At 34.2% G+C, this 15725-nt stretch overlaps 1 protein-coding gene across 1 annotated transcript; it reads right to left on the bottom strand.

Moving 5' to 3' along the window:
- Window positions 1-1351: 1351 nt before the first annotated feature.
- LOC110021380 (probable xyloglucan endotransglucosylase/hydrolase protein 28) lies at window positions 1352-3419 on the bottom strand. Its single transcript, XM_020719853.1, has 4 exons — window positions 3028-3419; window positions 2862-2962; window positions 2338-2546; window positions 1352-2050 (listed from the first exon to the last, which is right to left on the bottom strand). The coding sequence occupies exons 1-4, from the start codon at window positions 3242-3244 to the stop codon at window positions 1534-1536; spliced, it is 1044 nt and encodes a 347-aa protein (XP_020575512.1). The 5' UTR covers window positions 3245-3419; the 3' UTR covers window positions 1352-1533.
- Window positions 3420-15725: the final 12306 nt, after the last annotated feature.

Here is a 15725-nt window from a genome sequence, read left to right as displayed (position 1 = left end):
AGGAAAAGTGCACTTAAAAGCTGCATTGCAGAACATATCTCTTCATCTGAATTCTAGCTGCAATATTAAAGTCCAATTTAGTTGCTTTCCACATCAGTGTAACAAACTAGAGTTATGACACGGCCAATCTTTTCATTTCAAAGGGACAAATTTAATTTTACCATATTTATTTTACATCAAAATGTATTTAATGTGGTCTTTATTTCTTGAATTTCTATTTTTTTCATAACTTGGTTTATGGTAGATGCATGCAAATAGAACTAAAAGTAGGGGAGTAATTGCAACACCAAAAGTTTGGTTACATAGCCCTTTCACATTATTTAATTAAAAAATAATAATTTGCATTTAAATGAAAAGAAAATAGTTTTCTTTCACAGCCCATAAAATATGAAACTAATTTTAGTTTAATGATTTATTAAATTTAATCCTACTCATTTATTATTCAATCAAAGAAAAATAGAAAGCTAAGTTAATGACAATCAAAGTCTTTGCTTAATAGCTTTGGTTATATGAGAGGTGATGTATTTTAACCATTTTATTATATTAAATTTTTTATAATATTTATATATGTGTTAAATGATTTTTGTAATAAATATGCATGATTTTTAAAATAATTTCAACAATATTAAATTTAAGCTCTTAATTAATTTTTTAGAAAAAATAATGATGAAATAGATGCATGACACCACCAACTACACTTAATACATATGGTCCAATTCATGCCCAATCAAAGCCAAGATTCCTTTCTCTGGCTTCCACTACTGATAGAACCTTCTATATAACATTTGAGAAATAAAAGAAAAAAAAAACCCTATATTTAAAAAAAAATAATGCATCAAATATTTTGAATTGAGACAAATATTCAATATTATATTTGCATCTTTCTTATAGTTTCAGAATTATGAAAAATACAATTATCTATTTAGATTTTCATGAATAATGATATTTTTACTAAATAATTTACGAGAGTAAAGTGCTAAAATAATTCTCTTAACAATTTACATGGGTGTCAAAATAGTCCTCAGATTACTTAAATTGAAGCTCAAACATTTCCTATGGAGAATATTAGAGTTCAATTTTAAAATAAGAGCATGGTTTTAATATAATCGGGACTATTTTGACACTTTTATAAACTCTGATACTAAAATATGACAACCTATTTTGGCACTTTACTCTTAATAGTAATCTCATCATTTGCCGTGTCATTATTCATCATGCCTCAATTTTCACATAAGAAAATCTCCACCTTCTTAGTTATCCAAAACAATGACAAAACTTCAATATTTATTTGAGGAGCAAAATGAAAATATTGAAGAATGAAAAAAGGCAATATATTAATAAGAAAATATAGTGAATTAAAAGTCCCTGCCTCTCCATGTATATATAAGGATCCAAACAAAGATGATATATCCAATAAACTTTTCAAATTTCTTGCACCTATACACCTCCCTTAAATGATTCACAAAATAATCACCAATCAACCCCAATAACTTTTCAAATTTCTTCAAACAACCAATTCTCAATTATTTCTACTTAAAAGAGTGTCATTTCCTTTGAGGCCATGGCGATGGCCATGGTCTTCACCGCCCGATGATGATTCTTGCCGCGGCGTCGCCGGTGACCAGACCGCCCACTTCCCGCACCCTCGAATTGCTCGGCCTCATGGGAATCCACCGAGCACTCGGCCGGCGTTGCCGGGTACCTCTCACCATCATAACAGTAAGAGTAGGTCATGTGCTTCCTCCTTAGCTTCTTCATTGCATAGAATTGCTCAGATGTCACTGTGGTGAAGTCATAGAGCTCTGTTTCGTTCCCCCGGCATGTGGAGAGGTGGTCGATGGGATCGACGGCGCAGCCATGGAGGATAAGGTCGGTGAATTCCGCGATATAAGGAGCATACTTGTAATTGACCTTATAGCGGCCTCCGGAAGTAGCCCAGTTGGAGCCATCCCAAATTGTGGCATAGAGAGACATGGGTTTGGAAGGGAAATGACCTCCCATGGCTTCAGTTCTCACCACCTCCCTTATAGGGACGTTGTCAATATAAAATCTGTTTAACCAAAATAAAAATTACACCATAAAAATCAGATCTTAAAAAAAATGTAACATAGCAGATAAGATTTGACTTTATTTGGTTCAATAGTATAAGAGAAAAATGTTATGTAGATAAGAAAAAAAAATGAAATTTTTATTTAAATATGTTGAAGAAAACAGCTGATGAATCATTTGCTGAAAAAGATGTTAGATAGCGGATATTCGAAGTTAAAGCCGTGATTTGCGGGAGCTAAAGGCATGATTTTTATGAAACAGTGTATGGAATTGAAAAGGACTGATTACAAGATCCGGTTTTTGCTCCATAAAATGGAATAGTTGTGGAAATCTTCAGTGGGATCAAACCAGAGCCCATAACGCTCCTCTCTTCCGAACCCGGTGCTGCCATTTCCATAAACGTTGGTCTGAACTCTCCATTCTCTTCCTCTGATGTTCCCCAAGAACTCAAAATCCAACTCATCATGGTTCTTCTCGAACACATCTCCATTCGACATCTAAACCAGAAATTAAAAAAAAAAATTGATCAGATTCTGCTAAACAATCGAGTTGCAGAACCAGATAAATCACTTGCGTGCGCGTCGGGTTTCAGAAGCCAGGAAAACAGAGAACAGTCAAAAAGATAAAGAAATAAGCGGTACTCTAAATCCAAAGTAGCAGATAAGAAACACAAAAAAATGGAGTTTGTTATGAGGGATTCTTAATCCGGTAAAGAAAATAAAACCACAAAAAATCAAAATTTTTTCATCTTTCTCCAGATAAAATCCTGGGAAACAACAAGAAACGAACTTTGTTAATCAGAAGAAACTCACGTAGAAGGCGACGACGACGCCCGCCGCGTAATCTGAAGGAAGCTTTATTGATGCGCTGAAGAATCCATAGAGATAGAGATCCTGAGAAGCGAATCCAGCACCTGAACATCAATCGAAGAAGCTTCAGAAACTTCAAAAACGAAAAAATAAACCCGCAGTCCTTTACCAGTTCTCTCATCCAGCAAGATATGAACAGTCTTTCCATCCCGCAGAAGCATGAGATTGCTGTCGCCGAAGAGCTGCGTATAGCCATCTTCGAATGAAAGCGCGCTCAAGCCCTGAAGATTGATCGGCGAAGGAACTCCGTGGGAGTACAGAAGCAGAGGAGAATAGAAGAAGAGGAGGAAGAAGACGCAGGAGAGGAGTGATGATTCATAACCCATTTTCTCTCTGTTTGTTCTCTATCTTTCTTGTACTTAATAAATTTGATTTCTTGCGGAAAATGTGGAAGAAAAAAAGGGATTTTTGGAGGAGAAGGAGAAGGAGAAGGAGAAGGAGAAGGAAAAGGAGGCTTTTTATTAGGGCAGTCTCTTCACCATGAGACCAGACCTAAGACCTTTTTGCGCAACTTTTTAAATTCTTCCACTGAATGCATTTAAGAGATAGGTTAAGTAAAAAAGGCATAGTAATAAAGTAACAAGAAACAAAACGAAGTTAAAAGGCACATGCATTTTAAAAGGTAGGGGCATTTACATACATATCATATAATTATTATGTATTTATATATCTAACACCTACATTTACATATTTACATGCTACCTTCTATAGTCAATAGTGTCTTTTTAAAAGTGCAATATAAAATTTAATGCTAAGTTTATGACACCAGTGTTATCAGTGTAAATATCAAACTTAAGGTGTTAGATATGCAAAATTCTCCTATTCTTATAAATTAAAAAAAGAAAAAGGGAGCCAAAGAGCAAATTTAATTTAATTAAAAAAAAAATTATAATGGAAGGTAGGTTTTTTTATGAAATTTAATAACTCAAAGAATAATGCTATCCTAATTTGGAGAAATATTTGTGTACGTCGGTAGGTTACAATGAAGGTATTGGAGGGTTATAGCTGCGTTATACCCCTGCAACGTCCATGTAACCTAACTATAACTTACAAATATATGAAAACATGTGTGGAACTTACTAGTTACAGATAGATTACAGGGGTATAACGCAGATATAAACCCCCAAGTTCCTCTCTGTAACCTACCGACGCATGCAACTCTGCATACGTTAGACAAATACTTGCTATTAAAAAAATATTTATAATATCATAACAGTTTTTAAATATTTTGCTTTTAAAAAATATGTTAAAAATTAATTTTGACAGATACTTGCTATTTGCGAAATTTTAAAAGCCAAAATTGATTTATTATAGCACATAATTAATTTTTTTTTATGACAAAATTGGGCAAGCATTATCCTTGAGGATATAGTTGTGAGATTTATTTATTTTAAAAGGAAATTATAAAAAAAGAAATTCCGGCAGCCGTTGTCGTCTCCGATAACTGCAAAGAGCCAAAAGATCTGAGTTTTAGTTCTCGTGATTCTATTTGTTTGACAATTCGCTGTCAAATTACATTGCGACATGTTTCCTTCTTAATATATTCCAACATTTTCATTTATGATAATATATTCAATTACAAATTTAATTCTCCCAACTGAATTTAGGGGAATACGTAACACTCAATTTTTATAAAAAATATTACATGAGCAATCCGCAGGTAGAGTTACGTGCGGAGCCCAATGAAATCACGCCACAAACGTGAAGGTGAGAAAAAAAAACCGGCTCGGTAACACAAGAGAATATTCCTCCCGCATTATTCAGGTGTTATTGTGTGTTATTCAAGATAAAACCAGGAATATTTCTAGAACACAATAACACATGAATAATATACAAAACACCTGAATAATATCAGGGAAATATTCCCCTATCTTACTTGTGTTGCCGGGAATATTCCCCTTTGGCTTGATTTCATTGGACTCATCACGTAACTTTACGTGCGGAGTCCTGATGTAATATTTTTTCCAATTTTTATGTATTTACATATCTATCTCTTAAACTTTGATTTCTTACATTTATACCATCGAAATCTTCATATCACCAAAAATATCAATTTTTTTTTCTTTTTAAAAGTAAAATTTAGGTGTGAGATATGTAAATACATAAGAACTGAGGGGTATGTATGTAAATCTTCTCTAAATTAACGTACTCTGAATGACAATATATAATTTAATCATATTATTGTTAGAAAATAATAGAAATTAAGCTTTGCAATTATATATATAGACATATAATCATTAATTATCAAACATAATATCTCCCTCCACTATCCCATTCTATTATTACAGAATAGTTTTTCGCCCATCCTCACATGTTCTTTGTTGACGCTAAAAGCAATTGGAGGCCGGTTTTGATCTGTTCTTATCCCTTCATCATTAGTTGTATTAAAAAAACAATTTTTTTTTCTTTTATGCAAATCAATCTATTCAATTCCCTTTTTGTTTGTGAATCCCACCTGATTCATTTCTCTAGTTTGCTTTATTTAATGTTCCCTTTCTTATTTGTCTGTGTGTTTATGCATTAAATCTTATAATATGCGTTGAATCCTGATGTGTCCATAAATCACACCCAAGGAATAGATCATAAGTAAAGAGTAGAGAGAGAGAGAGAGTGAATAGTAAAATTCACATCGATCGTGTCTTATTTATAATCAATCGTGTTTTATTCATTAAAAAATCTCATCATTTATATGAGAGAGTATACAGTATGATGATGTTACTTTTTTTTTACTCTTTGTTTTAAAAGAGGTTTTACAGAGCATTCTTGGTATTTTGAATGAGCATATTGTCGGACTACTCTCTGGGTTGGCCAATTGAGCTCAATTTGATCTATCTCCATGGGCTAAGATACACTTTGTTGTATGGGATCAACTTGGTCAATTAAGTTTAGTTGATATGAGTTGGCCGATTGATATGAATTGATCATCAATCCTTAATCTACATTTAATGAGGGGGGCGCCTTTGGATGTCACTATAGAAAATAACTAATTAACCTTGGAAATTTTTGTTGCTAATTTGGCAAATTTCTGATGCTGATTGGGTTTAGCGTTGAATTAGTGTCGAAAAAATTATGACGTTAAAATTAGTGTAGCTAAATCATTTTATATTAGCAATTGCGTCAGATTTTTATTTGTATTCGCATTTGTGTCGAAAAATTATGAAACTAAATTTGCTTCGGAAAAACAAATGACATAAAAGTACCAATGTTTTTTGCGTCTAATTTGCGTTCATTTATTGAAGGGGTTATTACAGTAGTTAGCGTCAGAATATTTTGACGCTAATTCGACACAAACCTATAACAAACAAAACAATACAATAGACGATTAGATTTCCACATACCTGCACCGAACAATACAAGCAACATAACATCACATTTATATATCATCGCTAAGGAACCATATCTTCTATGAATCAACTCATTATTGTATCCTTCGGTTTTCTTTTTGTCTATCTCACAGTTCGGTCCACTTTGTCCTTAGTAGTTTTTGGCTCGGACTGGTACACTCAGTCTGAAAAGTGGGCTCATAATCTTCTATTGGTGCGCTCTCTTTCATCATTTTTTTTATCTTATGTGCCATCAGATCTCTTTAGGATTAACGTTGACACATTTTTTATATACAACGTTATAAAACCTGTACTTGTAACTGAAACAAATTTGATATTTTTATTTAGTATTTCTCAAATTAGAGGTGAATTTACATGAATACATCCCAATTCCAATATATTTACACATGTAAAACCTAGACTTTGTTTTTTACATCTTTTCACCCAAAAGTTCATATCACATAAAAAATATCACTATTTGTATTCGAATGCATAATATGTTGATTGGAAGCAAAGTGAATAATCACATTTTTAACTTCGAAAAAGTGAAATACACATTTTCATGCATCGATAAGTCAGCGTGTATGTAAAAAATTAAAGTTCATGCGTTAGGATATGTAAATACATAGGAACTTGATTGGTATATATGTAAAGTTTCCTAAATTCTATCTATATCTCTCCAAGGAAAATAAGTTTCTTATATTATTTTTAGAAAGAGCTTACTAACTCATATTTTGATAATCTTGGATTTTTTGCTCAAATCATATATATATATATATATATATATATATGCAAATACTCCTACCTCAGAAACAAATTATATTAGGCATTGCTTTAGACGAGGGATGCTTGGCATTGGGTCAACGTGAAACGTAGCCAAAACCCTAAAATATTTATTTGTTAAATAATATTTAAAGAAGACTAAGTATTATATTAAATGATCATTTCGCGGATTATAGTTTACTTTCCCAACACTACTGAATCTCATTTATTAAAAAATGACTTTAATTATTTGTCAGGGCACATGATTGTTGTAACGATACAGAAATTGGTTTTCTTAAGAGCAGAGTATATATGTAAGTGCCAAACTGCCAATATATAGGCATGCACATATAAAATGTGTTAGCACGAATCTTGAAAAAATCTAAAGTGTACGAAGAAGACTTGCCCATCGCTAGAAGATCGTTAGACCCACTTGTATGATCGAGTGGAACTGTCGGAGTTAATCCAACAAGGCCAAAACCGACTGAGTCACGAAGCAGACAAAAAGACTATTGGATGACCTATTTTCGAGCCAATAGGATAGATGCAAGACGAAATAACATATGAGCCAAACAAGAAAGGACAAAGCTGACTAGATGCAATAAACTTACCCTTTAGTACAGCCAATCCAAGGGAAGATACAATTCCATAGTATCTCCAATCTTCTCATGGACGCTCTAGAAGTTTCTTGTCAGAGATTAAGGATTAAAATCGATGTCGTATTAACCGACCGACCATACTAACCAATCTCAATCGACCGAGCTCATCCCACCTACTCGGAGCCAACTAAACTTAGTCGAACGAGCGAGAAAGTAGCCAACGACATATCTATACCTATAAAATACCATAAATAAAATGGTACAAACCCATTTAAATCGGAGGCAAAAACATGGTATAATCATTGTACCCAATTCTCCATAAATAGAAGAATCAATTTATTAATAAAATAAAATGAGTTACTATTTAGTCTCTCTCAATCTCTCTCTCTCTCTCTCTCTCTCTCTCTCTCTCTCTCTCTCTCTCTCTCTCTCTCTCTCTCTCTCTCTCTCTCTCTCTCTCTCTCTCTCTCTCTCTCTCTCTCTCTCTCCCCCATTACACACCAAACCTTGAATGTGATTCACAGACAAATTATAATTCGACATCCTTAAACGGAAAAAATAGGATTCAACATCAAAAAAGGTGTTGTTCGCGTGGATCATGACACAAACAAGAAGAGAGAGATAACAAGAAGAAGAAACTCATAACAGTTACACTGACAATTTTAAGTGCACCAGAAAATTTATTGCTCAACAGATCCATGAGTTGAAGAATCAGACAATGGATTTCATTTGAGAGGTTGAACGAAGGAAGAGATCAACATCCCTGAGACGATGTGTTGGTGCTCAAAGGTAGAAAAGCTCCTAAACCTTGGAAGGGGAAGGTGACTTTTAGTACTTCGATAGTGCAAGCTAGGCACTAATCGAATGACATCGATTCAAACGTGTTGATGCGACTCGTTCGCTCAAGAATGCATTCTTACGGCAAATATCTTAAGCGGAGCCCCCATAATGATTCAATATTTTGACAGTTCGATTCTATAAGGGGTGAACTAATTCAAACAATCATATAGCCTCTTGAGTCAACTGCGTGCTTGTTGAGCATCATCGATCTGCTGAAATGTCATCTTTTTCTTACCACATTGAGGGAGTCTGCCCTTTGGTGATTCAAGAGATTATCGTCAGAAGTAATCACATTTTTTGCTGACTTCATGCATATATTGGTGGTGCAATTTGGTAGCGCCCATAAGCGTCAAAAGAACATACATGTTCTTATACATATTTGATAGATATGAAGCATGATTTTGTGCTCATTTATCACTCGGTTCTAGAAGTAAATGTTGGAAGTGTGGGACATGTAACCCACAATAGTACATGCAGCCATAACTCAGGGGCTGAAGAAATGACCTTTACGATACACTTTAGGCTTACAACGACTGAGGATGCTAGTTGAGTTGTTGGAGTTGGCCAACAATCACATTTCAACTGAAGAGAATAACTCCAACCCTTCCTTCTCCATAGTGGAATCCTTCCATCATCACTTGCAGAAAAGGGCCACCCAAGACGAAGGTGGAGATTGAGGCATGATTTTCGACCATCCATCAGTCCTGAATAGAAAGATACTCGGTCGCCCTGAGATCAAAGGGTGACCTACAAAATACATGAACGAGGGAGTTAGGCCCAATATCCTGACCGGTGATAGGCTCGATATGACAAGCACTTGCAACTAACCAGGAAGCGACCAAACAAACTCCTTCGAGATTTTCAATGGTCGAGATAGAAGAGGCCATACAAAATAAATATTGCTTTAAGAGGGCGCTACCGATGAAAACTGGAGCTTTCCTCTGAGACCCCAAGAAGCGCCATGCTTATCATTGTGACCACTATCAAGATACGGAGGTCAGTCGACTTCTCTGAAGCTTAATTGAGGAATTAGTAAAATCAAGGAAGTAGAAAGAGTTTATGGCATCAGAAGCGGCGATCTAGAGGCAAGGGAAGGCTTTAATTGAGTAGACAACATAAAAATATTCTTCCTAGAGTCATTTTAATAAAGCTCCACAAACAAAAAAAAAAAATTTCAAATTTTGGTTAGCTTCATAAATTAAGATGTTGATTGTAAACTAGTAAGCAATTCCTTAGATTTGATTTATTCTTTCTATTTAATATTGAGCGTTAAAGTGTGAATTTAATGTGGATATACACGATTCAGTTTTAAAATGTTACAATAATTTCTAAGTTTTCACTAAATAAATTGCAACCAGAATTAGTATATCTAACCTAAATCAGTCATTCATATATAATTTATAGTACTTTTTAAAGAGCTTTTAACTTGTTTTCTTTTTCTAGAAAAAAAGTTATTGAAGTTGTTAAAATTATTGGCGTGCATCTGAGATTCACGGTCGTAGAGTCGTTATTTAGTGCCTTAGCTATATATAATCAAAGAGTAGCGGAAGGAGTCACCTTGATTTTTTCTTTGAAAAATCCTAGAAAGGGAAAAAATCATGAAGCCCAACACATAAGTCCACCCTTCTTCTGAGTTGGGGAAGATGAAATTACAAATTTATGTACAACAAAATTTCAACAATAATAGTCATAACTGGTAGCAAAGACCATAGTTGATTGCTATAGATGTAGTAGGTCGGCGTGCATGTTATAGATGGTGATTGTAGCGCTAATGTGTCGTAGAGGTCGCAGTTGAAAGACGAAGTAGTGGTTGGTCATGTAAGTCGTAGATGATTACTTTAAGGTCTTCGATTGGTCACAGAGGCCGTAAATAAAGTGTTGCAGGAGCTGTCAGTCACGTAGGTTGTAGTTGAACACATGGGTCATTGTGATGAGTTGCGATAATTTTCGAACGTCATAGTGGCTAGAGTTGGGAGCTGGATAAGTCATGGATTACGTTGGTGGTAGTTGGTTACGAAGGTCGTAGTAGTGAATTTCCATGACATCTGTAGATCGTTGGGGTTGGAGTTAAGAGTTGCATGTGCTGTGAGTCGCAGATCGTAGTTGATCAAATAGGTCGCACCGATAAACTGTAATAACGTCCATAGGCCATAGGGACTGGAGTTGGAATCTCCATGAACAGTGATAACATTTGTAGGCCACATAAGTTAGAATTGAGAGCTGCATGAGTTGTGATAACGTTGGTAGAATGCAGATGCTAAACCACGTAGGATGTACTTGCCACGTGGTTGTAATGAAAGATCTTCAAGAGTCTGTAGAAAGTCATTGTATTCTGAATATTGTGATTGGAAGAATTTATTGTGGGGGTGTGTACATTATCTTCGGGAGGTGTTGTTGCACCGTATCCAAGGCGCATCGTTGCACTATATTTGGGGTGCATCGTTGCACCGTCTGCAGGGTGTGTCATTACATCGTTTGTGGTTTGTGTTTTTACACCTTCTTCTAAGTAGATTACCACACTATATGTGAGGTGCGCGTTGCACCATCTTTTTTATGTTGTTACACCATCTTTCGCGGTGTATTGCTCCATAACACGCTTCGTTACTCGACAAGGTTGGTCGTTACTCTGTATAGTATTTGTTACCCCACAACGTACGTCGTGACTCCGTAATAATGGTTTTTTTATTTTTTTTGGGGGGGGGGGGGGTGTTAGGGCTATTAAAACGGCTTGTTGTTTGCGAACTACTCGTATTCGGTTTATTAAGTAGCATGTGTTCAGTTCGTTTGCTAAACAAGCAAACCCAACAAGAGCAAAGATTTGTTTGTTCGAGTTCGGCTCATTTTGGCTCCAAATAATTAATATATGTGTGTGAGTGTGTGAGTGTGTGTGTGTGCCGCGTACACTACTCTGTTGGTTGACATCCATGGTATAAGAGTCCTTAGGTTGGGGGTTCGAATCCCCTTTGACACAGTTGACCTTAAGAAAGTGGTACTTGAATTATTGAATACATTAGGCGTGACCGGAGGCTCCTATAATAACCTCTGCCATTCCTTTAAAGACACTCACACACACACAACACGAATATTCGTATTTTCTAACAAATCGAACATGAATCGAGATTAGACTGGCAAGTGATGCTCGACGGGGGTCAGCGATACATAAACGTGTAATGTTCGTTGAACCTTTTGTATAGAATATTGGGCCTCAACTAATTCTCTTCCAAGCTCCGATCTTTCCGTTCTGTTGTTCATGGTCTTTATAAATAAAATTACCTTATACCAGTATTTTTATTAGCACTTCTTATTAAATTATTTCAATTTCAATAATTGAACGTGTGTTATTATTCAATTAGGAGGAGAAAATTTTAAACATTACATTTTTTTTTGGTAGGATCAAATTAATTTGCAAGGTGAAATAACTCCTCTCTTTTTAATAATATAATGATTATATGTTAAAAAATTAAGCTATGTATTTTAAAATTTTAAATTTATATTTCGAAGGACTTGTGCGCAAACTAAAGGACCGTTTGGGACAGCTTATAAGTGCGAACAACGTTTTCAAAACGCCGCTGTACTGTTTGGTTCGCGCGTTTCACCAGCTTATCCAAAACTACGTTTGGGTTTTTACACTTAACGCAGGCCGCGGGTCGACCCCTACGGTCGGGCCATATTTTAGGATAAGTAGCTTATCCTGAAACACACAAGCTGCCACAAACGGACCCTAAACTTCAACTTACAATTTTGAGCTACTTCCATTGCTCAAAATTAGAACAATGGCCCGTTTGGCTTTATTATTTTTTAAAATGTTTTTAAAAATAATTATCTTAATAAGTATTTTTCAGTCTAAGAAATTATGTATTTTAGAATGTTCACACGCCATGTAATTTATCTGCGATTAATAAATTCGCACAATTGTTAAAAAGAAATTAGTCGGCACGAAAATTGAGGTGATAGGGCAGCCGGAAAGTCTTAAGCCGCGTAAGCAAAATCCACCCGTTGGCTGCCCAGCGGGCACTGCAGTCATTACTGGTGGGCCCAAGATATTAACGGCAGTCCGTCTGATGCACATCACACGGTGATCGTACAATATTAAAGTCCAACTAAACTCTTACTTTGGAAGACTTTATTTATATATAAGTGGGACCCACATGACCCGGAATGAACGATGCGATAACCGAGATTCTAATAATTAATTCTAGTTTGAATGGCTGTGATCAATCTGCTCCAGCCTTGCACTGTAATTCGATTCGACATCATCACCATCCAAGCCGAAATCCACGGCTGAAATGAGTTGGCATTTTCCCTTCAATCTTCGGTACGATAGTCCGAAGTGTATTATTACGTTAGCATGTTCCTTTCCTCTGCAGCTGACCGTTGTTGTGTACTTTGGATGATCAACGCTGCAACGGTCATGGCATCAGTCGCTGAGAGGGGCAGTCAAGTGGATAAATATGATTTTAATGTAGCCGCAAAATTTCTAAAATTTTATGAAATGAATTCAGTTTCAATAAAGACTTTTTCTTGATCAAATTTTATAATTCAGATATTTATTTTATTGAAATACTAAATAATTTTAATTGAAAATTATGTCTCGACCAATTTTGATTAACATATTTAGAACGATAGTTGTTGAATTCAGATTTGTTGGTGAATCACGTGCAAGAGCGTGAGATGGAGAGAGTTGCATAGAGAGTGTGTGTGCTTAAAGTATTGCATTCTCTTGTACTAACTGCACCCAAGATAGAAAGAAGAGTCATTTTTTACATTCTCTATTTTTTTTTTATATAGAGACATTTTATTATAAGATATACATAATTAATAATACTATTCAGAGGGTAATGTGATAGCGATAATATATTTTATATCTATCATCTGTACATTTTGTCTGGTCACATTTTGCCTTGGTCAAGTAAAGAGGGCTCATTAGAGAGAGTAGAATGGAGAGGAAGGGTCGATTGGAGAGGGCTGATCGATGAAGGCCGATTAGAAGGGGACGACTGGCCATTGATCGAGTTTAGCAGGTTCTTTAGACAATATCAACGTCTTAAACTGTTAAGAAGGATTTTTTGGTATACGAAAATAAATAAAAGTTGGATGTCAGTTATATGGATAGACGGATATTTATGACTGACTATTTATTCATATTGGAAAGAGGTTCATACTATTTATTCATTTTGGAAGGAGGTCCAGCCAATTGGATGTCGGTTCTTCAGTTTACTATTGCTTTGCCTACTATGGATGTTGAGTATATGACAGTAACAAAAACAATAAATGAAGCGATATGGATGCAGAGTCTATTGGATGACAGTGAGTTGATCAGGAGTCTCTAACGGTGTTCTGTAACAGTCAGAATGTGAAATTCTAGACAATAAATCCAATTTATCATGGTCATACCAACCATATTGTTGTGAGATGTTACTTTGCTTGAGACTTTTGATCACGACAGAGTTCTGTTGAAAAAAATAGATATGAAAAAGAATCCAACGGACCTGCTTACGAAGGTATTACCTGTTTAGAAGTTCACCCACTATAAGAGTTTTGTGAACATCTGAGCTCAGAATTGATTGTCATGTGACCATGTCAGGCATTTTGAAGAGCTACGTGAGGGTTGATCCCTTTGGGAGAGTGAGTACTTAGGCAATCATCTTGATGCAACTAAATTGGAGTTTAAAGCTCATATAGTCATCCCTCATTTATCTAGAAGTAAGAGATGGGTGGAGATAATTGTATTTATGATTTTTTTTTTGTAATTGGGGGCAATTTGATTTTTTTGGCTTTATTTACTTATATGCCTAATCCCTTTTTATAAAGGGACCTAAGTTTCATAAAGAGAGGAACAATGAGAAATGTAGAAGTTGTAACCTTAAACCATTTTTTCTTATCCCCATCTGTTGCTAGTGGAATCTCCCTGCCCGTGACCGTTAGCAAATCAACTCAACATTGAACCATGTAAATCATTTGTATTTGATTATTGTTGTGTGAATTTATTTGTTTCCAGGGAATTTTCACATAACACTTAACACCTACACTTTTTTATATACACACATGGCACTTAAAATATCACTATTATTAACTTTATAAAAGAAAAACACGTACACCATTAAACGCATGTGTAATGACACCAAAGTGTTAAAAAGGTAAATATCAAATTTTAGACATGAGATATGTAAATACATAAGAATCGAGTGGTATGTATGCAAATTGCCTTAGAAAATGGAAAATTTTGAAATTGTCTTAAAGAACATCCAAATACCGATTTTTAACATAAATCTAGTTGAAATTACTTCTCAAGATTATTTCAAGGTTGTTCATGTAAGAAATAGAGCTTAAATGAGTGAGAGAGAGATTAGAATACATTATTTCTATATTAGGTTTCTACCCCTATTACAAATAATAATGCTAATGTATTTATACTAGAAAAGTTATTATAAAATCAAAATTATAGCCCTAGTCATGTGTACCATTTGCAATTCATTAGATTCATGTGTACCATTTGCAATTATTTAATGTTAAACTTATAATTTAATAATAGGAACCTTCCATCAAAAAAAAAAGGTGTCGAGTTGTGTGATATTATTGCTAATTATTTGTACACCTGTTTTAAAGATCAACTAGTGTATGCTTCTTTGAGATGTGGGACTAAAGGCAATGCAAGTTTGGGAAAAAAATATTTTTAGTTAGAGCCACAAATGTTACACGTGAATCTCATAAATTATTAATTTTGATATATTGATTTGCTTGATGAAATAACCACTTAAATTTAATAAAAATGAACTATACAATTAATTTTAATTTTTTTTATTAATAAAATTAATACAATATTTTTCATGAAATATTCTCAATAATATATTATTCTTAGTAAAAAAAAAGTATTTTTTTATAACCGTTAAAAATAGAATTTTTTGAATAAGATAAGATTAGAATATTAATAATGATAATTTTTTTAATAAAATGTTGATTAAAATAATAATTTTCTGGACAAATTATGATTATTATTATATGTGATATATAAAGCATTAAAATAAATAAAAAGTTTAGTCTTATTAAAATAATTTGAGAATTTATTTATTTTTAAATGATTATCTTTATTTTAGTAGGAATAATTCACTCAAAATTACTTGAAGAGATGTTAATTTTAATATCGAACACCTAAACTTTCATATTTTTAAACACAACACTCAAACCCTTAATATCATCTCCAAATGTTACCAATATTAAAAGCTATTTGATCAAATTTGACAAAATTGATTCGAGAGATGATTTTACTATGTTATACTATTTAT

This window comes from Phalaenopsis equestris, unplaced genomic scaffold, assembly GCF_001263595.1.
Source record: "Phalaenopsis equestris unplaced genomic scaffold, ASM126359v1 Scaffold000134, whole genome shotgun sequence".
NCBI classification, from domain to species: Eukaryota; Viridiplantae; Streptophyta; class Magnoliopsida; order Asparagales; family Orchidaceae; genus Phalaenopsis; species Phalaenopsis equestris.
The sequence above is the reverse complement of the archived record's forward strand: the minus strand, read 5'-3'. Positions and strand labels throughout refer to the sequence as shown.

Bases quoted from the DNA above. Each gene is read 5' to 3' on its own strand.
- LOC110021380 (XM_020719853.1), bottom strand. From the start codon at position 3,244: ATGGGTTATGAATCATCACTCCTCTCCTGCGTCTTCTTCCTCCTCTTC. The intron at 2,547-2,861 runs GTGAGTTTCTTC...TTTCTGGTTTAG, and splicing joins GCGTCGTCGTCGCCTTCTAC to ATGTCGAATGGAGATGTGTT. The intron at 2,051-2,337 runs GTAATCAGTCCT...TTGGTTAAACAG, and splicing joins TGGAGCAAAAACCGGATCTT to ATTTTATATTGACAACGTCC.